The sequence below is a fragment of the Staurois parvus genome, unplaced genomic scaffold (assembly GCF_062004578.1).
Source record: "Staurois parvus isolate SC_StPar_1 unplaced genomic scaffold, SC_StPar_1.0 ptg000187l, whole genome shotgun sequence".
NCBI classification, from domain to species: domain Eukaryota; kingdom Metazoa; phylum Chordata; class Amphibia; order Anura; family Ranidae; genus Staurois; species Staurois parvus.
The window spans coordinates 6,483,686-6,508,561 of NW_028317983.1; the positions used below are offsets into that span (position 1 = coordinate 6,483,686).

At 42.6% G+C, this 24,876-nt stretch overlaps 1 protein-coding gene across 1 annotated transcript in view; it reads left to right on the plus strand.

Annotated features, from left to right (window-relative positions):
* KLHL38 (kelch like family member 38) overlaps positions 1-18,696 on the plus strand; it is a 23,434-nt gene extending 4,738 nt beyond the window's left edge. Inside the window, exons 2-4 of the mRNA XM_089677528.1 lie at positions 2,933-4,371; positions 11,556-11,661; positions 16,442-18,696. Coding sequence (XP_089533654.1) covers positions 3,022-4,371; positions 11,556-11,661; positions 16,442-16,725 — 1,740 coding nt within the window. The 5' untranslated portion in view covers positions 2,933-3,021 and the 3' untranslated portion in view covers positions 16,726-18,696. The remainder of the gene's footprint in view (positions 1-2,932; positions 4,372-11,555; positions 11,662-16,441) is intronic.
* Positions 18,697-24,876: the final 6,180 nt, after the last annotated feature.

The window sequence follows — 24,876 nt, forward strand, 5'->3', positions numbered from 1 at the left end:
CGGAAGTCAGGAAACACGAGCAGGGAAAAGACCATACGGCAATGAGACAACTACAGCAGACAGTTTAAATAGCCTTTTTGGCGCCAGCATTAGTGACAGGCGCACGCTCGCATGCGCGCGCGCAAGTGCGCGCGCCTATGCCCAAGTACCTGCACATCTGCTTGGCTTGCAAGGACTCTGCGCATGCGCATATTTGTGCGCTGTGGAGCTTCACCTGCACTATGGGCAGGCCTTTGCTGACAGATCTTTCAGCTGGACAGTATGCAGTATCCTCGCGGCTGCTGCCCTATATGGCTGACTCGTGGAAGTCATGTGCCCCCAATAATGCCCCCCATTGTCAAAGAGAAGGGTGAGGTTTCCTATACACTACAGAAATCATCGATGTACAGGGCAAACCTAAGCTCAACTCATCCACAGCTCTTACACAAATATGGAACAGTATTATGCAATAAATAAAAAGTAAGTTCTCCCAATGTTTAAAATAGTGTAAGAAACAGGTCAACACTTGAAGATGGACGGAGAAATGTAAACTTCACAACTTGAGAGTTAAAACAAACTTTTCATAAACTGCCTCACAAAATGTTTTACTGCAGTCATAATGTTTAGCAAATTGGAGAAGTGCATCACCTAGTAAAAGGAAATGGATACTTGTTTTACAGCCAATGAAAGTGTGCATAAACCAGTTCTGTAGACATTTTAATCTTTTGCTAGCCACCATAATTCGTTTCAGCAAGAGCTCTAAACAGCATAGAATATTTGTACCTGTGAGCTCTTTTTACAGGATAACTAAACTCAAAACAAACTCATCCCCAAGAATAACCGCCTAAGAATAATTAAAGTGGTTGTAAAGGCTTAAGGATTTTTACCTTCATGCATTCTATGTGTGAAGGTAGAAAACCTTTTGTGTGCAGCAGCCCCTCTCAATACTTACATAAGCCCCATCGCGATCCAGCCATTGGCTTCCGCCAATGCTGTCAATCACAGGCAGTAAGCCAATGAAGAGAGAAAGGGGACAGGGCCGAGTCAGGACTCTGTGTGTGAATGAACATACAGAACAGTGGCTCAGGAGTGAGCCTGCTTTGGTGCCCCCCACAGCAAGCTGCTTTCTCTGGGGGCACTATGCAGGATGGAAGGGCCAGGAGTGCCAGCAGAGGGCCCAAGAAGAGGTGGATCAGGGCTGCTCTGTGCAAAACCACTGCACAGAGCAGGCAAGTATAACATGTTTAGTTTTTTTTAAAGTGACTTTAATATCACTTTAATTATCCTAAATACAACTCCTTCCTATACATATATTCTATAAATAACTAAAAAAGATTGCTAAAACTGGTAATTTGGGGGTAAAATATATTTCCCTGAAATCATTCCAATTAGTGGTAGAGAGATTTTGCAGGCTGGAGTGATAGGTGATGTGAAAGTGGAAAACCCAAATACTCCAGAAATGCCCGTAGCGGATAAGAAAGAATGAAAATAGCGCAGGGCATACATGACTAGGCCCCAGAGTGGTGAAGGGGAACGGAAAGGGTTAAAGTTAGCTCCAGGGGGTTGGGTTTTGATTGTGGGGTTATCTGGTTGGCAGAGGTGGAATGTAGGTGGGGTCTGCGGCACCTTAGGGTGGGGGGTTCTGTGGAGGGGGCATCAGTGGAGCTGGACGTAAGGAAGGATCAGAGCTTCCCTCCCGCCCTCCCTGTTTGTGGGGTATCGGGTCCCTCCCGGGGGGCAGGGAAAGCAAAAAAAAATAAAAATATTGGGGTTATGTTGGTTCGCGGGCGGTTGTTGGTCTTTGGAGGCGGTTCTCATTTTGGAAGGTAAAACAATGGTGTGGGACCCATTGGTGGTATGGGGTGCCCGGTGGACATTCCCAGTTAACCAAGGTTTAACTGGAAGGTGGTGGTGTCTCCGAGCTGGTTGGTTGCGGCTGGAGGCCTAGTGTATATGGTTGTCCGCAGGTGCATTTCGGATCATTGGGGGTGCCTTCGAAGACCAACAACAATTCTTTGGTTTCCGTTATAAGGAACGGCTGTTGTATTTAAAATGTGAGTTGTTAATAAAAGGCCATGTTGGCCATTTTACTCCAAAATGGTGTCATGTTTTTTGTAAAGTATAATTGGTTAAGGGGTGGGGAGTGGTATGGATCGGTAATGGTGGAAGTAGGAGTGGACAAGCCTATCTCTGGTGCAATAGTCATGCACTTAGGGATGGACTCTGTGTCATAAGGATCACACAACGAATGCCTTGGAATATGCACGCCTTGCTGCCCTCAAAGAACCAGGGAGTCCAAAAGTACTAATAGAGAAAAACAAAACAGAGGGTGCACTGGCCTTGTGCATTACTTTTAAAAGTATGTTTATTAAATTTAAAAGATATTCTACTCACAAAAGTACATATAAGCACATCATATGATACCGCTCTGTCCAATTCGCACTGCGTTTCTGAATGGTGATGAGAACGATGGACATCCAAAATGGTTGACGCGTTTCGAGGGCTGGCCTCTTCCTCAGAGCCTATCTTATTTGTAGGCTCTGAGGAAGAGGCTAGTACTCGAAATGCTTCAGCATTTTGAATGTCCATCATTCTTATCACCATTCAGAAACGCAGTGCAAATTGGACAGAGCGGTATCATATGACGTGCTTATATTCATGTACTTTTGTGAGTAGAATATCTTTTAAATTTAATAAACATACTTTTAAAGGTAATGCACAAGGCTGGTGCGCCCTCTGTTTTGTTTTTCTCTGGAGTGATAGGTAATAGGACCTAGGATAGGAAAGTGAGGATGGATAGGTGAATCCTAGGTATTTTTCAAGGTTGTATGTTAGAAAAGTTCTGAGATCAATTTTAGTGAGGAGCGAATTTATTGAATAATGTTTACAAAAGCAAATATGTTTCTTTTTAAAATGGAAAAAAAATATTAAAATGAGTGTTTTTTTTGTCTAGGCTGAAGCATCTCACCCATTATGGCAACCATCACATTCATTGCATCCCTCTTCTTACTCTTAATACTGGAATAAAATCAAAGCTTCAGCATGGATGGCGATTCTTGTAATTCACTGCTCTTCCACGATAAAGATCATTCATGTGACTTACTCAGAGATCTGAACAAGTTGAGAGAAGGAGGTTTATTAACAGATGTTATCATTTGCACTGATGATTGTGAATTTCCATGTCACCGCAATGTGATGGCTTCAAGTAGCCCCTATTTCAGGGCCATGTTCTGCAACAATTTTAGAGAGAGCATCCAAGAAAAAGTGACTTTAATGGGCATTGATTCAGACACATTTCGCCAGATAATCACATATGTTTATACTGGCGATATCCTTATCACAGTCGATAATGTATTCCATCTCATTCAAGCTGCTTCATTGCTCCAGTATGATAAATTAATGGGAACATGCTCAAAATTCCTCCAGGACCAAATGACTCCTCAAAACTGTTTAAGCATGATTTGTCTTTCTGAATTGTTTAGTTGCAAGAGCCTTAAAGAGAAAGCTAGACAAATGGCTTTGCAATGTTTTAAAGAAGTGTCCCTTTCAGAAGACTTGAAGGAGCTCTCTGTGTCAGAATTGTTGGACTACCTCGGAGATGATGACCTTTATGGGGAAGAGGAACAAGTGTTTGAGACCCTGATGGCTTGGATCAGACATGATGTCCAAGGGAGAAAGTGCTACCTGCAAGAACTATTTAAAAAAGTCAGAATTGAATATGTCCATCCAATGTTCCTCTTCCATTTCATTGCCAATGACCCTCTTATTCAGTCATCTTTGTTTTGCCGAACCATGTTGGAATCTGCCTGTAAAGTAATTTTTTCTCTAAACTCAAATATTTCTCCAGATGTCAATCCCATGTGCCACGTCCCACGTCGCTTTTCTCATCAAGAATTCCTTATAAATGTTGGAGGTCGGAAAGACAGCCAACAGACCACCAGAGATGTTTTGTTGTACAATGAAAAGTCCAACCAGTGGCTTAGGCTAGCCAAGCTACCACTACGCCTATACAAGGCTACTGCAGTAGGTCTGCACGGTAGTATCTATGTGCTTGGTGGATTGTCTATGGCCAACAAGGACAAAACCGTTACTTCAGGTGTGTATATTCTTTCTCTCAAATTAAACCAGTGGCGGAAAGGAGAACCTATGATTGCTCCAAGATATTCTCACCAAAGTATTGGATATAAAAACTATATTTTTTCAATTGGAGGAATTGGTGAGAAACAGGAAATACTCAACTCAGTGGAAAGGTTTGATAGCATTTATAATACTTGGGAAACTATGACTAACATGCCAGTTGCTGTTCTTCATCCAGCTGTAGCTGCCAAAGACCAAAGAATCTATCTCTTTGGTGGAGAGGACATCATGCAAAATCCTGTTCGCCTTATACAGGTAACTGTCAGTCAGACAGATTCTCGATGATGTCTGTAAAGATTTTTATTGATCTTGGTCATGATACAGCTAGTTGTAGTTAGGCACAACAGAATTTGTCCTACAACATTCTAGATATTTCACCATACATTGAAGAGCCTTAGTTCTTTAAGTGTCAAAAACACACCCAAACATTTATAGCCATGAAGGCAAATCAGTTAGCTTAATCCAAGCACCATGGTGTAATGTATAATTCCGGATGTTGCCCCTGTCCCTCCCAGGCGCGCTAAAATGCTGTGAGGGAAGCATTACAGTTGGACAGCTCTGTGTGCAAAGGGCCTAAAGCCAAGACATTTTTTTAATTGGGAAAGGATTAAAACCTATGTCAGGATGTGTATTGCTGCCTGTGGCCCCTTTTAGACCAGGGCACCGACCAGGGCACTTACAACAGTTCAGTGCACGGTTAGCGAGATGCAGGTTCCGAGCAGCATATAGCGTCTGTCTCAAGAATGTGGCCTGGCTGGTCCAACGCAATAGGGAGCTTCCCGAAAAGGTAGATATAGTCCCTACTCTTTCCCTACTCCACCAGTAGGAAGACTGTCCCTACACTAACCTCTCACATAAAGCACCCCAAAACCCAGGAGCAGGGACTCTACTTGACTCAAGATGGCCACCAGGGTCACCTGGGTCCAGAACATCCAACCAGATCACTGCTCCAGGTGACCAAGGAAACCATGGAGAAAACCAATTTATCTCGACTTCCACCTCCAGCTGCATTACCGCTGCAGTCGAGCACAACCTGCAGTGGCTGCACTTGCCTACAACTTAGTTTGAAATTGAGGTAAAAAACAAAATTTGAGAATAAAGAAGAAATGTTCCAATGGGGACATCTGTTCCAGTGACAACTGTCTAAGACAGGCCTTGAAATTTCCACTCGCCTGCTCGCCAATGGCGAGTGGAAATTATGGTGGGGGCGAGTGTGTCCCCCAGGGCCGTCTTGCTGAGCAGGCTCCGAGCTCAGGCTGGATCTGTCATTGTCACTGGGAGCCGTCAGACTGCTGAATAGCTGAGTGCAGTGAAAGCAAAGCAAGGAGTGTGTGCTGTGCTCTCTGCCCTTCCTTAGAGTGCAGTACACGGCTCTGTGAGTGAACAACGAAGTACTGCAACTTTTTATAGGGTGTGTGTGTGTGTTTGTGTGTACATGTGTGTGTGTTTGTGTGTGTCTGTGTATGTATGTACATGTGTGTATGTACATGTGTGTATCTGTACATGTCTCTGCATATATGTACATGCATGTGTGTGTACATGTGTCTGTGTATGTACTTGTGTGTATGTACGTACATGTGCCTGTGTATGTGTGTATGTACGTACATGTGTCTGTGTATGTATGTACATGTGTCTGTGTATGTATGCACATGTGTCTGTGTGTATGTACATGTGTCTGTGCATGTGTACATGTATCTGTGTGCATGCGTGTCTGTACGTGCCTGTGTGTGTATACATGTGTCTGTATGTGTGTGTGTGTACATGTGTCTCTGTGCGTGTGTGTACATGTTTCTGTGTGTGTATGTGTGTGTGTATGTACATGTCTGTGTGTGTACAGGTGTCTCTGTTTGTGTGTGTTTGTTGGTGGCGAGTAACTCTTAAGGCCTGGCTAGTAGCTCAGGACTTGAAATTTTAAGCCCTGGTCTAAGAGGACATCTTCCTGACTTTGGAGAGATTTCCTCACTTCTTGTTCCTGGTGGGGTTTAAGTATCCTTCACTATCTAAAATGCAAAAAATAAAAAACATTTGGCTTTAGATATACTATAATTTTGCCCCCATATTACTGCTTTGTGTGGGTGTTTTGCCTTCAGCACTCCAGTGCTAGAACAATATGTACAGTTCATGCATTGCTTCACACATTCACTTGGAAAAAAAATATCTAATTAAAATTCTTGGAAGTGAGTTACAATTGTTCTCCTGTTGAGGCAAGATCTGATTGTCCATCCAGCTACCTGCATTCCACTGTACATCCTACACACGTACACTGAAACGTCTGATTAAACAGATGAGACACTGGCAATGAACACACTGTATCTGACAATGGAAAACGGTGAAATGTTCAGAGAGTAGATAAGTGCAGTTCTGCTTTTCTGTTTCTACTCCAGGCACAAAAAAGTTACTTTAAAGCTGAACTCCGGGCAGAAACACTTTCCTTTAATTTGTAAGCTGCAAGAACTGTTTTGTAAACGTTTTTGAACATTTTAAAAAATCATTCTAGGCTAGATTAGTTAAAACCCCCAAACATTATATATTTTCTGAAAGTAGACACCCCTCAAGTTTTCAGTGAAAAATGCACAAAAGTTAATTTTAGGGTGAATAAATGCAATATATCACCCAATTTTTGGTAAAGTATAAAATATGAGGTTGCGCTACATAAATAAATACGCTTTAAAAGTGCATACACCTGACAAATTATGAAGAATTTCAGTGCCCTATATTTTCCAGAGATGACATTTATTATTATTATACAGGATTTATATAGAGCCAACAGTTTGCTCAGCGCTTTAATTTAAAAAGCTCCTAAAGGTCATGAGTTTAGAATTAAAGTGTTACTAAACCCACAACAGTAAAATCAGTCTGTATATGCAGTAAGGCATGCTTGTTATACTCACTGTGGAACCTAAGGGGTTAATCCTCAACATTGTGTAAAAAGGCTGCTTGATCCTGTCTTCTCTGATCCTCCCCTTATTCTACTGTCCCCAAACCATCTGCTGATAGTACAGAGCTCTATGAGTTGCTCTGCACATGCTCAGTTTAGTGTGTATGGCTAGAGAGGTTTTTTTTTCCTGGTGGTGGGGGGCATGTGATTAGCACACGGCCAATCAGCACTGTCCAGACAGAGGGACAGGAGTTTTGCAGCCTCATAGGACAGTCAGAGCAGAATGAAAACTCCTCCTACAAGGTTTAGGCAGTGCTCAGCTGGACACTGATAGAAGTCACAAGACTGCTATATACTGCTGATGAGAAAAGGCATTTATATTTACTAAAATAATTGCATTTCCATGTTCTGTGTACTGTGGAAGACCAGATGGAGTAGATGGAGTAAGTGCAGGGTCCGGGGTTTAGCAACACTTTAACCATGGATAATGGCCCTAGAATTATTGTAACATATTATACATATTGCTATCTAACGTGTAGCAGAAGATACGTTTCCTATGTAGGTGCCCCAAATGGGTGTGTTTACGCTCATATGTGCACACACTTAGGAGTGGGGAGGGATCACAAATTTGGGCGGGGGGCAGGGGTTCCAAGTGCTTGGGTGTTTTTTATTTTTTTATGCTTTTTTCTTTTTTTCACTAAAACTTCACATCACACAGGGGACAAAAGTCCCTTATGTGACATAAGCTCTTTGTGATAGTTCTCTTTAATGAGATATCAGGGGTATTTTAGACCCCTGATATCTCACCTGCCCTCCATTGAAACTAATGAAATGCAGATAGTGCTCTCTTAGCTTTTTTCCTAGAGCATTGAAATCCAATTAATGAGGAAGAATGCGCCAATATCCTAAGAGGCATAACTAACAAAATAATTTGATGTGTGGAGGGATCCTTTAGGTGCAGACATAAATGGAGTAATGGAGTAATGTCCATACCACAAAATGTATATGTATAAAATCATCAAATCTTTATTTTACAATTCATAAAAACACTTAAAAAACGTATGTTCATGCTCACTCATCCACTAGAGCATTTGTTTTCTGTAGACTGCAAAAATCCTGGTGGATCCTGCTGTTCATTGTCCCACCTTCCTTGTCTGAGTCCACGCTGCAGCCTAAGATTGTGTAGACCAGCTGCTGACATCTACTGAGCATGCTCCAGTTTTAGTTCCCTTCTAAGATGTTCATTTGCTCGAGTTTCTTATCTGTGCAGCCCATGTGACTATGGAGTCACACGTGGGTGTATATACAGTGGCAAATGACAGCTCACTCTCTCCCTCCTCTCCATGTCTTCGTATTGCCAAGACACTATGGAAAAGTGATATAAGATGTTGCTTGATGGAGATTTCATGGATGATTGATGGAGATTTAGTCCTAGCACATATACAGGTGAAACGCAAAAAATTAGAATATTGTGCAAAAGTTAATTTATTTCAGTAATGCAACTTAAAAGGTGAAACTAATATATGAGATAGACTCATAATCTTGTGGTTGGCCCAATGTGTTTCAATGAACTCTTCCTCAGGGTTTAGAGTGGATATCGGAAATATACAACCTTCTAGGTTATACCTAATTTACTAAAAAACTATCACACATTTACACAGTTATCCTATATCATATGATATGGAAAGCTATGTAAATGTCTGATAGTTTTACAGATTTACAGTAAATTGGGTATAACCTAGAAGCTTGGAAGCTTGTATATTTCACATATCCAGTCTACCCCTGAGGAACAGTTTATTGAAAAGATCTGTTGATATTCATGATGTACTGTGGAATATAGAGTGTGGAGATACAAATCCATCTTATATGAGGATTAAGCACTTTTTGTCAACCTTTAATGTTTTTTAATGTGCTTTTTTGAATTGTTGTAATATAAAATTTGATGATTTTCTATATATAAATTTTGTGGTAATTTATATAAGTCCATTTTTGTCTGTGCCTAAAAAAATCCCTCCCCACATAGAATTATTTTGGTAGCTAGCTTTTCCTTAGTCACTGTGGCCAGGGGAAAGTAACAATAGAAACTACACATGACATTTTACATGTTGCTTCCATGTTATTTGCTGCTAGGAGAGATCAGTCTCCCTTCCTTCCACCCAGCACCACCTGCCATGCAGGTCTTGGGGCCATAGGTGGGATAGTGGAGCCCGGAAAGTCTTACTGGAATGATTCCAGAGAGTCGGTATTTACTTGTTACTGGTGTACTTGGTGAAGGCCTTGGTGCCCTTGGAGACAGTGGTCTGGATCTCCCAGGAGGTGATGGTGGAGCGCTTGTTGTAATAAGCCAGATGAGAAGCTTTGCAGGCCCTTGAAGAAGTCATTGACGAAGGAGTTCATGATGCTTATGGCCTTGGACAAGATGCCTGTGTCGGGGTGGGCACACTTGAGCCCCTTGTACACATAGATGACATAACTCTCCTTCCTGCTCTTCTTTTTCATCTTCTCGTCGTTTTTCTGGCTCTTGATCACGGCTTTCTTGGAGCTCTTCTTTGGCGCCGGGGACGACTTGGCTGGTTCAGGCGTGACAACGAAGCCCGGGAAGTATGGCAGGGATGGGTCGCACAGGGCAGTGCACAGTTCCAGGGGTCACACAGAGCGATTGTACAGGTGTTCGGCTGCACCAATAAAATGGTTAAATATATTCCTTAATAGCCACAAAAGATATAAATCCACTTTGTGTGCACTGAATGTCTTTGTAATCCCAAATATCACCTTGTAAAAGTAGCAGTGACATCATCACCGTGCTGTATAAAGCCAGAGCTGTTAGAGGGACCTAGCAAGCCGCACACACTACAGGCTGCCTGCAGAAAACTACAGGAGGGGGTGGAGACAAGACCAGTTATCCTGCAGAAGGAGAGAGAGCAGCAATGACTGGTCTAGTGATCGGGACATGCAGCTGCTGCATACAGCCATCCATAGACAGCAATTAAATGCTTTAGGGGTTGCATGAAGCACATACATGTACACCTATGTGTGTGCAGGTGCATTTTGCAACTCCTGCTGAATAACTGAGTACAGCCACATCTTTTAACGGCTGTATACACAAGCTGCGGGTCCTGGGAAAGTGTTTGTTGAGGCCCTGGACAATGTATGGCACCCTCAATCTCAGAACTAGATGAACAAGATTACAAATCTATTGGTAGGTAAAACAGCTCTCATATACAGTATACACTCACTAGCCACTTTATTAGGTCCACCTTGCTAGTCCCAAGAAAATCTCCCCCACACCATTACACCACCTCCAGCCTGAACCGTTGACACAAGGCAGGATGGATCCATGCTTTCATGTTGTTTACACCAAATTCTGACCCTACCATCTGAATGTCACAGCAACCAGTCTGTCCATTCTCCTCTGACTTCAACAAGGCATTTTCGTCTTGAGAACGCCCTGTGGGTGGGGCAAAACGCGTTGACGCACTTCCGGTCCGCCGTCATTCTGGTTAACGTCACTTCCGGTGTTTGGAACGCACGCCGGCTTATGCGGTTCAAGCGGCCATCTTGGAGGTGGAAGGCTGTTCATCCTCTGCAGTGACTATAGAAGCGTGAGATCCCTATATCTACATTCCGAAAATTTGTTATCTTGAAGCCATTGAGGCTATTAAACAAGGCTTTTAATTTTATTTAAACAAGTAAGTGGCCTTATTCTATCTTTATATTTTATATGGAGTGGCAGTATTATGTAGTTTTTTTCTCTGCACACCATTGAGGAATCCATGGAGAAATAGAGTGGAGACGAGGGCTATACCATAGCAGGGTGAAGAAGGAGATTTGAGTTCCTTTGGAGGGGTTATAGGATCCCTTATATCCTATAAGGCTCACTACTCACCTCCATCTGGTGAGTGCGGTCAACATTATTTCTCACGTGGTGGATAGGTGGAAGCACATTTGGAAGATTTTTGATTGATTTTTTATTGGTTTTTATGGGAATAAGGACTTATATATATATTTTTTTTTTTCACGGACACTTATTATAAATTTAGTGTTTATCTATTTGTGTTATTTTAATTTTAGATTTTGCGCTGTTTTTGTGTTTCGTCCACACAACTGCCTCTCATTGGAAATTTTCTCTTTTTTTCAGACCATTCTCTGTAAACCCTAGAGATGGTTGTGTGTGAAAATCTCAGATTTTTAAATACTCAGACCAGAAACCAACAACCATGCCACGTTCAAAATCACTTAAATCCCCTTTCTTCCCCATTCTGAATTTCAGCAAGTTGTCTTCACCACGTCTACATGCTTAAATGCATTGAGTTGCTGCCATGTAATTGGCTGATTAGCAATTTGTGTTACCAAGCAATTGAACAGGTGTACCTAATAAAGTGGCCAGTGAGTGTATTTTATATGTGTATTTAGCAGTTTTAGTCCAGCTCTAACCTAAAACTAAATAAATACAAAAATGGGACAAATAAGAAGCATAACATATATATGTAACATGTTAATTTGCTGTAACAAAAAAATAAGAAAATGGCTTAATTAAATTGGCTTAAATTATACCCAATAGGTTTACCACATTGCCAGGAACACATGGTTCAGGATGGAGACCAGGGTTGTGAAGAACGTCTGTGCTCCAGCAGTGGTAATTGGGGATAAAATTCTAATAATTGGAGGTAAGTTCACGGGTTCAGTATGTCCAAATGCAATTACTGTATTCACTAATGGGAATACCTACATTACTGAGGCTTGAACTGTAGTGCTGCTGGGAAATGTGGATGGTAACCATTAAAGATATATGGCCTCCCCCAGTTGCCCACCTCTAGATTAGGCAGTACTGAGACTGTTAATGGGTCAGTTGCGATCATCTTTCACACTTATGTAAAATTCTACATTTGTCTGCTAGAAAATTACTTAAACCCCCAAACAGTTATATTTTTTCTAAAAGTAGACACCCTGTAGAATAAAAAGCTGACAGTCACAACAATTTTCTTTTTTTGCTTCATGACATTTGCACAACTGTTTAGCAAATCGATAGAAAAGATTGGGTTGTGTCTAAATAGATACCAAACATGCCAAGCCTTCATTTTTCTATGGTAATCCCTCATGTTACCCCCATGTTCTGATATAACATTGTAACTAGTTATACATTGATTAGGTTGACCATTACTCAATTTCATTGAGGAGTTGATTTCCTTACCCACTGTAATTCTGCATTTTATTATTTCTTTAATATTTGTTTGTAACTCAACATTACTTATGACAGTAAAAATTGCATACACCCATAAAATGGTGTGAAAACAAGGTACTCCAAATTACCCACAGGCGATGCTTTAAAAGCCTTTGCAGGTTATCAATTTTTTGCTCCCACTCACGTTCACAGCGATACCAAACATGTGGCGGAATAGCTCTTTATGTACACACTCATGCCCGTGCACATGTTTGCATTTGTACGTGTGTGCAAAACAACAGGGTTGCTTCAAAAAAATGTTTTTGTTATTTCGTTATTTTTAGATATCCTATTATAATTCACATTTTTAATGCTTTTTTTCATCAAATTATTGCTATCACAAGTTGCCTAACTAACCTCCTATGTGATATCATTGGGCAGGCCACAGGTACTTTTTATGGAAACAAGTGCGTACCCAGTTAGCACACCAAAGTAAATACATGGTATTTAAAAAATGAAGATTGCACTAGAGCAAGGGCCTGTGTCAATGAGCTTTTGGGCTTGTATTGATGACATCAGTTTGACATCAATTTGAGACGCTTCTGAGATCATTCAATATTCATTGATGGATGCATATGACTTGCAGTTGACCTTCTTTTGATCTGCTTCGAGCAGGATTAGCACTCCCAAAGACCTTGTATGTAAATGCAAAACCCACTTGAAGTGAACAAATGTCCATTGACAGGGGATTCTCATTTATCATAGAGTAATGTATTCTGTTCTATTGCTAATAAGAAAATAGACAATACATATTCACCGAAAAGTAGTACTAAAGGCTTACCATTATTGATGCTAAAGTGTGCTTTGGATAGCGTGGAAAGAGATTAGAACATCTGTCAGCTTTTATTGCTGTCTGTGTCCCAATTAAGGAGATTCAACCCCTCTATTTACCATGATTATCGAAAATTAAAGTAAAAGAACATCCCAAATTCTGGGTTTTCCCCAGAAAAATAATAGAGGGGAAATCTTCCACTGATGACAGTAGTTCTGGTGACCTGGGGTCCCCAAGGAATTTCCTTAATTTGCAGGGATTTCCTCTCACATCCTGTTTGGCTATAGGACAGGAAGTGGAGGGTAATCTCCCCAATGGGACACAATGGCGGAAAAAAAAATCTAACAGGGGTTATAACCCTCCCTTACTCTATCCAAAATGGAAAAAAATGTTTGTCTATAGTTCTACTTTAATACATGTGCTACCCTTATCCCCTAAAACGTGCTCTCCTTGTCACCGCCGCTGCTCCCAGCTCCAGGATTCATTAGTGCCGTTCTCCAAACCTCCTTGTTCTACAGGATGTGTACTGGAAAGCAACCGCTTCAGATGTTCATCTCACTTGAAGGACTTTTTGAAACATTTATTGTTAAGAGCATCAAACACAGACAATGTGTTTCGGGAAGGAGGGGGGAGGAGGAGCAGTTGATATTAATAAAATCACAACAGAATGCACTAGGGCAGTGTTTTTCAACCTTTTTTGTGCAAAGGCACACTTTTTTCATGAAAAAAATCACGAGGCACACCACCATTAGAAAATGTTAAAAAAATTTACCTCTGTGCCTATATTGACTATATATAAAGTAATTCTCTTGAATAGGAATCAAACACAAAGAAATTATTTTATAATTACTTTATTATGAAATAATAAAGTATTTTATAATTGGACCCGGGGGCCGGACCAAGAGTAGATGAATGATGTGTATGTGTCATCCATAGTAAGTATAGTAATATTCCCCCATAGTAAGCATAGTAATTAATCCCCCATATAGTAATTCATCCCCCATAGTAATTCATCCCCCATATAGTAATTCATCCCCCATAGTAATTCATCCCCCATAGTAATTCATCCCCCATATAGTAATTCATCCCCCATAGTAATTCATCCCCCATAGTAATTAATCCCCCATATAGTAATTCATCCCCCATAGTAATTCATCCCCCATATAGTAATTCATCCCCCATATAGTAATTCATCCCCCATAGTAATTAATCCCCCATATAGTAATTCATCCCCCATAGTAATTAATCCCCCATAGTAATTCATCCCCCATAGTAATTCATCCCCCATAGTAATTCACCCCCCATATAGTAATTCATCCCCCCTATAGTAATTCATCCCCCCTATAGTAATTCATCCCCCATATAGTAATTCATCCCCCATAGTAATTCATTCCCCCTATGGTAATTAATCCCCCATATAGTAATTCATCCCCCATAGTAATTCATCCCCCATAGTAATTCATCCCCCATATAGTAATTCATCCCCCATAGTAATTCATCCCCCCTATAGTAATTCATCCCCCATATAGTAATTCATCCCCCCTATAGTAATTCATCCCCCATATAGTAATTCATCCCCCATATAGTAATTCATCCCCCCTATAGTAATTCATCCCCCATATAGTAATTCATCCCCCATATAGTAATTCATCCCCCATAGTAATTCATCCCCCCTATAGTAATTAATCCCCCATATAGTAATTCATCCCCCATAGTAATTCATCCCCCATATAGTAATTCATCCCCCATAGTAATTCATCCCCCCTATAGTAATTCATCCCCCATAGTAATTCATCCCCCATATAGTAATTCATCCCCCCTATAGTAATTCATCCCCCATATAGTAATTCATCCCTCCTATAGTAATTCATCCCCCATATAGTAATTCATCCCCCCTATAGTAATTCATCCCCCATATAGTAATTCATCCCCCATAGTAATTCATCCCCCATATTAATTCATCCCCCATATTAAGTCCCCAAGCCCCCCCTGTGTCAATTCACTTACCTTTGCTCCGCGCGTTCCTCTCGCCGTTCCGGTGTAGCATGAAAATCTGTCTCCTATGAGGATCTGTCCCCCTCGACGTATCTGCGCATGTGCCAGTTTCAGGCATTAGCAGCCCATCGGCGATCTCCGGCACATGCGCAGATACGTCGAGGGGGACAGATCATCCTGACAGTATCACGCTCCGCGGGCCGGATTAAAAGGTCCACCGGGCCGTATACGGCCCGCGGGCCGTAGTTTGCCCATTGCTGTTCTAATGATTGGTCTATTTGTGAGCCGAGGCCACATGTTACGGATGAAATTGCAATTTTTCCCACGGCACACCAGACAATATCTCACGGCACACTAGTGTGCCGCGGCACAGTGGTTGAAAAACGCTGCACTAGGGCATCTGTGTTAAAGAGGAGCTCCAGTCTCATCTGAAAAAGTTTAAAGTCAGTAGCCACAAATACTGTAGCTGCTGACTTTTAATATAAGGACACTTACCTGTCCGGGGATCCACCTTAGCTGATTCTTCAGTTGGTTTCAGGTGCAGTCATCAGCAGGGGCGGACTGACCATTTGGAAACTCGGGCACTGCCCGAGGGCCCGGGGTCAGTAGGGGGCCCCATGAGATGCCCTTGGTACCTTTTTCATAGGCTTTTTTGAGTTTGGGCAAGGACACAGGGGCCCCATGATCCCCTATTGCCCAGGGGCCCCATGAGTTGTCAGTCCACCCCTGGTCATCAGCATTTTAGGTATGGGAAACCAGAAGTGAAGCCTTCACAGCCGGTTTCCTACTGCTCATGTGCAAGCTGAGCAGGGCTTTGTGAATGGTCCCACACTCTTCAGGGACTTGTGATGTGCCCCAGAAGGCTGCATGGAGGAAAGAGGAGGGGGCCAAACTTCCTCACAGATCGCCACGGTGATCTAACCAGAACTATGTACCCCCCCAAAAAAAATGCCAAATGTGGTGGGGGGAGGATGCGAAGAAGCAGATTTTCCCCTTTTGGGTGAAGTTCCACTTTAAGGCTTGTTGAAGACTAATGTCTCCTGACAGCACTCAAGACAGTAAATAGAGTGTTCTACAGGAGACACTGAGGACAACGGAGACAAAACGCCTGCTACCACCAGGCAAATTGCTGGGAGGAGGGTGGAGAATGGAGAAGGATTATGGCTTACTATGGATGCACAGGTTTGGGTCAGGTCCCAGGCAGGTGTGTACATGCATGGGTGTCTCCATAGTGCCCAGCTAACTAAAGTAGACACCACAAACAGGGAGGTAGGGACAGCAGCTTTGAAACCCTCAGGAGGAAGAGTAAAGTGACATTTTAAAGGAAAGAGGCTATACATAATAGATGAGCCTGGACCTCCTCTTCTAAAATTTAAATAAGCGGGTTAATATCAATTTAGGAACATGCTTTCTTCAGAATTCTATTCTGTTAAACCTAAATCCTGGCTGTTTGTTGCAGGTTACACAAGGAGGATAATTGCCTACAACATGACAAAGAATACATTTGTGAAATGCGCAGACATGAAGGACAGAAGGATGCACCATGGAGCGACTGTTCTGCAAAATAAAATCTATGTGACGGGAGGCCGGAGCCTGACCGTGGACAACACCATTGAGGACTCTGACTCCTTTGACTGTTATGACCCTGAAACAGACACGTGGACTTCAAAGGGGAAACTGCCTAACAGACTGTTTGACCATGGATGTCTCACCCTTCAGTGCATCCCAACCAATTTACAATAGGTAATGAACACTCAGAACTATTACCAGTACTACACAAGAACATTACATATGGTGTGAAACCATGGTTCGGGATGAAACTCAACCCATTTCTTGAAACAGCAGAAGTTCTGGTTCAAATAACTAAAACTCAGCTCTGGCCAAAACTTTTCATCTTGGTTTTGAATAGACCTTGGAAGATTAAACACTTCTGTCAAGTTGTCCTGCTATCTGTGACTGTGTTGGGGTCCCTATTGCTGTGACAGCAGGATAACAAAATAACGGGAGCAGTTGTGGCAGGGAAATACAAAAGGTACTATTAACCTGACAGAGGATGCAACCCTTCCCTGTTTTCCGAAAAAAATTGCTTTGTTGCAGTTTGCCCTTTGAGTGCTGACAGAAAGTTAAAGTTCAATTGAGTGATCACTGGAGGAGGAGGATGAAATGCTTCCTCTTGCTTGCAGAAGACTGATGACAATATTTTCCCATAGTACCTTCTTCAGGCTAAGCATGGATGTATTTGAAGTCAAGAACTGCAATGACATTTCAGGAATGTATTCTTGTAAACCTCTAAAGTTTAGTTTGAAGCCCAGCCTGGTGTTCACCCCTTTTTGAAGCCCCTGCTAGCAATATGGTATGTTTTTTCTTCATTTGTTACTTACCTTTTTCTGGTGTCTTCTGGCTGGCGCTGTGACATGCTGGTTCCTCTTCCTCCTTGGTCTTCTCCAGGTGGTGGCCAGTCCTAAATGATGCAAATAGTAGCACTAACATGATGACATCAGCGCCTCTTCTTGCATCAATACACTGTGACTACTGGTTGGCATGCGCAGGGGGTGGAGACATGGGGTCCTACGTTCAGTCTGCTTAGTTGATGACACTGGGCAAAATTCATCCCAAAAAGCTGAGGATGGCAAAGAAGATGTCCTGAAGAGGACATGTTTGGACTGAAGGTAAACATTGAAGTCAAAGCTACATTTTTCTTTAAAACATCCAGCAGGAGTTGGACTTTAAAGACTATTTTGTTTTATCCTTAGAAAAAGGACTGTTTCCTTCCAACAGTTTTAAAGCATCAGCTTCAGCTTCCCGAATGGTACAGCTCTCACCTTACTTTGGCCCCCAACCATACTTAGGGCAGCTTGATAACCCTCCTTAGGGTTGCTACCTCAAGTCACAAGGACATGTTCCTGAGTTCCCTGGCTTAGCTTTGTAAACATACCTCTTTAAAGTAAAGATGACTGGAAGTAGGGCTCAGTAAGGGCTCGTTCACATGCGTGGCTATACCGCAATGGATCGTTTTTCAGAGGGCACTTGACGTGCAGTCAGGAGGCAATATGTTGACTCCTCATGGCCTGCTTTAACCCTCAAAATGCCAAGCCATGCATTCACTTGAATGTGCTATGTTCAACGGTGGTACCACCTACTGTATGCAACATACTATTTAACTTTTGCTGCAGTCACAAAGCAGGGCATTGAGGCCACAGCATAGGTACAGCCCTGAGTAGTTGCATTGCTTTGTTTAGTTGTGTAGTTGTGGGAAACCCCCAGCTACAACTGCGGCTCAACCACCTGCTTTTACCATCCCTGGCCACCCTGTGTGAACAAGCCCTTACGGTGTCTCTAACCATAGCTGGACTTAATACTGTTACTGGTATACTGTTTTAAAGTGTGCAGTAAAATGAAAGTATTCCATTGTGCCTGTTTATGCATGTATCCCAAATCCTCCTTTAGTTGGCACCATCCTGGTAAACTTTCCTATGTACATTTGCATTGCATAAATGTTCCAATCTCAAGACACATAGATTGGAATCCTTTTGGAAAGCTCCCTGCCCCTTTTTATGAGGTCCCGGGGTAACATACACAAGTGAAGAGGCCTGAGTTCCTACAGACAGGACATAGTCCATACAGAACTCAAGTTGTTTCATTGATTGATGGAATTGCTTGCTGCCAATCTGATAAGCTGGATGTCCTGTTTCAGCCAATAAAATGCTCCCTTTATTATTTTGTAGAAAATGGTATTTTATAGTCCGCTGGATGTCTTATTGGTAAAGCTCCAAGTCATGTCACATACAGTGACAAATCCCAGAGTCTGTTCTGTCAGATATGTTTGCTGTTTGCAAAGGACTTTGATGTTATATCCCTGATCATTAGGAATGGGCAAATCTGCCTAGGTTCAATTCACCAAGGGTTCCGCAAATACTATATGTGGCAGGGTGTCCCTAGGGTTGGTGTCACCAGGTGCAGTAACACTTGGTGTCACCCCTCCGACAATTCCCCCAGGATGGATTGGATCTGCGGATTGAGCATAATGGATCCGAGTCCGATCCATTATGCTCCCCAATCCACAGATCCGATCCATGTTGCAGGGATCGTTGGCTTGCAACCTATACGTTAACTGATCTTTCAACACCGGTCCGATCTACACATGCTCGAGAAGTGATATCAGATGGAGGAGTTTCCTGCTATCGCGGCTGCATTTCCTATTTACAGACAAGTCCCAGATCTAGCACAGCCTTACCTAGATCAGTTACCCCGTATAGTTGCAAGCAGGGGCGGACTGACAACTCATTGGGCCCCCGGGCAATAGGGGATCATGGGGCCCCTGTGTCCTTGCCCAAACTCAAAAAAGCCTATGAAAAAGGTACCAGGGGCATCTCATGGGGCCCCCTACTGACCCCGGGCCCTAGGGCAGTGCCCAAGTTTCCAAATGGTCAGTCCACCCCTGGTTGCAAGCTCGGATCTAAGGATTGGGGAGCATAATGGATCGGACTCCGATCCATTATGCTCAATCCGCAGATCCAATCCATCTTGCAGGGATCGTCGGCTTGCTTTAAAACGTTCCTTTTCATGGAGGCCGTGGAGGGGGTCCGGTGGCACCCCGTGCATTAGGTGTCACCTAGTAGGGCGCGCACCCCTCGCACCCGCCTAGGGATGACACTGATATTTGGCAAACTTGAATTTAATGGCGAATCCTATTTAAATGAATGGCCATTTTTTAGGGCTAATAGGCAATCTAATGTATAGAAAAAGGCATGGGAAGCTGATGGGGACATGCACAACGGCATGGGAAAAGGCAGGGAGAAGGTATTTTTCATAAGGCAACATTGAAAATACACAAATCCTTCAAACAGCATGCTTGGTGGATGCCTTGCATGGTGTTGCACTGTGTTATAAAACAATTTTCACAGACAGTCTCAGAGACAGTATACACTGGCAACACATATTTGGATGTGGAATTTATATTTTTCTTTTAAAATTAGCTTGACTCACATACAGCAGCAGGACCCCAATCTGAGCTAATTCAGTTCGAAAGAAAAACCTTTTTCAAGTAGTTTTATCAGAAATTGATGCTTTTTATTTTTATCACATTTCAAGTGGTATTAGGTCAGCTTTACTGGCAGATAGAAATTGTCTACTAGGTCGTTGTGGGGCATTAAGAGTGTTTGAGAGCACCAGCAATGCCTATTGTGTTGTGGACTGATGTGCTGCTGTGGTGTTGTGTTTTTTGTCCACAAGATGGCGTCTGTTGAGGTACTGAGCATGTGCAGTTTTTTGTCTACAAGCTTGTGTCTGTTGAGGAACTGAGCATGTGCGGGGGCCATTTTAATGGCCATCTCTATATATAGAGGTGAAACAAACGATAGGTGCCATTTTGCCACCATGTGCAGCTGAGCACAACTTCCAGCCACTGTGTGACCTATTTTTATTCTTTATACTCCTGACAAAGCTCTGTTTTCTGGAGCGAAACATGTAGAGTTTCTTTTTTTCTTTGGGAGCTCTTTTTGAATGCACATGGTATTCACTCCTCTGCCCCATTTTTTTTGGAGAGGTCTGTACTGCGTTTTACAGTGCATCATTTGCAATCCTTGAGACAGTGATGTATTTTTGGTGGATATGGTGATGTATGGGGCTTATCCATGAGAGGCTGACATTTAAGCCCGTGGACGAGTGTACCCATATTACATATCTGTAGCAAGACAGATTATACTATCTAATTAGTTTTGTCCATGGGGTAACTCCATTTCCTTAACAGATGATATATATTCAAGCTGATAGGCTTATGATCAAACTATAGTGCCTCTTTGTATGCCGTCACTTTATCTAAAACAGTATGGTATTTGATTTGGTGTGGTATTAACCATTTAGATGTAAGGTAAATAATTGCAATGGTATCCAGTTATATTGTGTGCAGTACATTCCACTCCAATAGGCATTAATTATACACTGTTCAACAGGTAAAAAGTTTTGGGCATAAAATTAGCTAATCTTACATAATTTTGGGGTGCTGAAAACGAAAATGACCCTAAAAAATGTTGATTGGCTCTAGTTTCCATGATATATTCACCCATCTAATGACGTAAGCCATTCAAAATTATGATGCAACTTCAGCTGCATATTGCGCAATTGATACTGGTGACCAATAGAAAATTGCATGTATACTGAGATGATGCAATATTAGCCTTTAATTGCATCACTTCACTGCATAAAAGCTGCAGTATCTGTAGCTGATTGGAGTTCGACAGCATCTTTACATTTCGTTTTATGCTTATATAGGCTACTCAGTAATGCCTCGAACTTGTGTGAATAAAGCAGATAATTTCTGCTATATCTGCGGTGAAATAACTTTTATCTCACAAAAAAGGAGGATAACAGGAATGATTAAGAAAGCCTACAACTTGTATTTTGGCTGCAAGATAGGAGACCAGGACAAGAGCTGGGCACCACATATATGCTGCAATTCTTGTGGGACGGCACTGGAGCAATGGTTGAATGGAAAAAAGGCATCTATGCCTTTCGCTGTGCCAATGATTTGGAGAGAGCCAACAGATCATGTTAGTAATTGTTACTTTTGTATGGTGCCTCCAATTGTAAAAGGGCTAAATAAGAAGAAAAAGTTATCTGTGCACTATCCAAATATTCCATCGGCAATACGTCCAGTTCCTCATGGAGAGGGGCTACCAGTTCCTAAAGCACCAGAATCCTTCGTGGTTGAGTCAAGTGAGGAAGAACCTGAAGCGTGTAGTCACGTGCAGTTGTAAGAGATAGCCCTTTCCTCGAATACAAGAGAAAAGCCAAGAGAAGCAAAACCGACACAAACTGAAGACAAAACTAGTGAGAATCCTAAGTATTAAAATGATTCAACTTAGCTTATGGCTATAATTTTTCTTGGTAATCCTATGCAATATATTATGCCATTTAGGCTTTGTTATGTAGTCAATATAACTTGCTTTATATTTGTGGAAAGACATCTATCTATATAATTATTGTGCATTATGTAGTCATTACGCCTATAGTAGAAAACTTTCCGTTTACAGAAAAACTAGAGCCAATTGACAAATTTCATTGTTATATTTGAACTCAGAATGTGAAATTCATTAAGAAATGGATCCTTTTGTTTCCAAAACTGGCAAAAAATAAAAATTTGTTGAACAGTGTTACAGCTGAGCATACATTTTTTAAATATTTGAATAAAGGTTATATATTTTAGATTCATCAATTGGCCAGATGGTGCATAGGGAAACGCACCCTCGTGCAGTATAGATTTACTAGGTCGTTGTGGCTGTCCCTATTCTCCCTGATGCAAAACCTGGCCATTGGTTATCAAATGCTCAATAAGAATTTCCCAAATTATACAGCTATGTAAAATTGACCAGCAGCAGATAATTTTTAATGAGGGAGAATTGGCCAAAAGGTACTAGCGAAAAAGAGTTTAGTCAGGTGTTTTACTACAAGAATTCAGAGACTACATATTGCACAGCAGTCATTTTTTTCAGGGGGAGGGGGGGCAGATACAGTACTAAAAATGTCAGGTTGGTCTAAGCAGCAGCCCTGCTTAGACCCACCACTTTCCTTATTGTGCTGTATGCTACAAGCTCTGAACTGTGCACTACTGCATGCCATGGTTTGTTACATACTCTAGTGCTCCTCTGTCTGTTTTATTGTATATTACACACTGTAATCCATTGCCCTCTGTACATTGCACTGACAGCTGAATTTCAAAAGGATTGTCAGCATTGCCGACAATTAACATTTTCTTTTAAAGCGGCGTGGGGTCCCCCCTTCCAACCATACCAAAATTTTGTAAAAAGTGGCATGGGGGTTCCCCCAAAATCCATACCAGACCCTTATCTGAGCATGAAGCCCAGCAGTTCAGGAAAGGGGGGGAACCATACCAGGCCACTTGCCCTCAACATGGGGGGGTGCTTTGGGGCAGAGGGGCTCCTCCCCCAAAGCACCTTGTTCCCATGTTGATGGGGACAAGGGCCTCTTTCCCACAACCCTGGCCGGTGGTTGTGGGGGTCTGCAGGTGGGGGGCTTATCAGAATCTGGAAGCCCCCTTTCCCACGTGAATGAGTATGCGGTACATGGTACCTCACAAAAAACTGTAGTGTAAAAATGACAGTAGACAGCATTTGACAAGTCCTTTAATAAACAAAACGTCCCCCGAAGTAGATCTGACATCAATCACGATGCCTGCTGCCTCCACCGACCTGAAAAAAGAACATTTAAAAATCTACTCCGCTCTCAACGTTGGCGCCTGCCATCTGACAGCTCTTAAATACTGTGATGTCACACCCCCTGTGATGTCGTCATGCGCTGTGCTTCGCCAAAACACTGCACTTGACCTGTGGTCAGGTGCATTGCTTTGGCCAATCACAATGCACTGTGCTTACCGTTCGTGTGTTCAGCAGACACATGAACGGCCAATGTTCAAGTCGAACTTGCGTTCGACTTGAACAAAAAGCTCATCATTAATCTACACACAGGGCTACCAAGGGCAACCATTAGAAATCATGGGGCCCCACCCTGCCTGACAGACCCCACCTTGGTAGGGATGAGCCAGCTATTGCCCATTTGGCCAGCAGTTCTGGAACTACACTATAGAGGTTCTTCTTACCAGGGGCGGACTGACAACTCGTGGGGCCCCCGGGCAATAGGGGATCATGGGGCCCCTGTGTCCTTGCCCAAACTCAAAAAAGCCTATGAAAAAGGTACCAGTGGCATTTCATGGGGCCCCCTATTGACCCCAGGCCCTCGGGCAGTGCCCGAGTTTCCAAATGATCAGTCCACCCCTGCTTCTTACCCTACTAGATCCAAAGCTACTGACATTAATTATATTTTTCTATTTCAATGGTTATTATTAATTTTTTAAACCGTATAAAACAGAGGCAATAAAACACGCCCACGCAGGGGCTACCAATTGCACAGATAAAAAAAAAAAGCAAAATAAAAAAGAGGAAAAACAGTGCTCTAACGCCAACAGGGCAAAAGGTACGCCCACGCAGGGGCTATCAATGGCACATAAGTTACAAAACATTAATGTAACTGACTATAACAACTAAATGCAGCTGTCCAGTCACACCAAAAACAAAGAGAGAGAAAAAGGAAGAAAGAGGGAAAAAAAAGAGGGCAAAGAGCAGGGGTCCAAGAGCGCCAATACCGAACGCCATTACATCCCCAGACTAGCCAGGGGGAGTGAGGGAAAGGCATATTGCAACCACGGCTCCCATATTTTCAAAAATTTACGTTGGGAGTCGTTGCGGATACTCGACATCTGTTCGTTGAGCATCATAGTGGTCATACGATCCCGCATCCCCTGAAGAGGGACAAACGGACTCTTCCAGGCCTGAGCAATTGTTCTAGTAGCCGATAAAAACAGATAGGAAGCCAACTTCTGCTGGTGAGCAAAGAGGCCCGGTATGGGGCAATGAAGCAAAGCATACCGAGCATCCCGGCGTATAGAGAGATGGAACAAAGTGAAAAGGAGGCCAAACACACGAGACCAAAAACGAAACAGTCTCGGGCATGACCACCAGATATGCAATATATCTCCACGAAGGTCACAACCCCGAAAACATTGATCACTACAGGCAGGGTTAGCCCGGGCCAACCGAGCCGGAACCCAGTACCAACGAAACAATACCTTATAGGCTGCCTCCAGTGTGGTCGTATTAAATGAGCATTTAGCTATGAGTGACCAGGCCTTATTCCAGTCCTCCGGATCCACAGCCACTCCCAGGTCGCACTCCCACTGAACAACATATCAAAGAGAAGTATGCGACGAGCGTCTGTTCAGAGCTGCATAAAGAAGGGATATAAGGCCCGGAGCGCCCGGACGCTGTTGGCAAAGCTGTTCAAAGGCAGATTTCTGGTACGGGAAAGCAGAAGTGCCCCGCA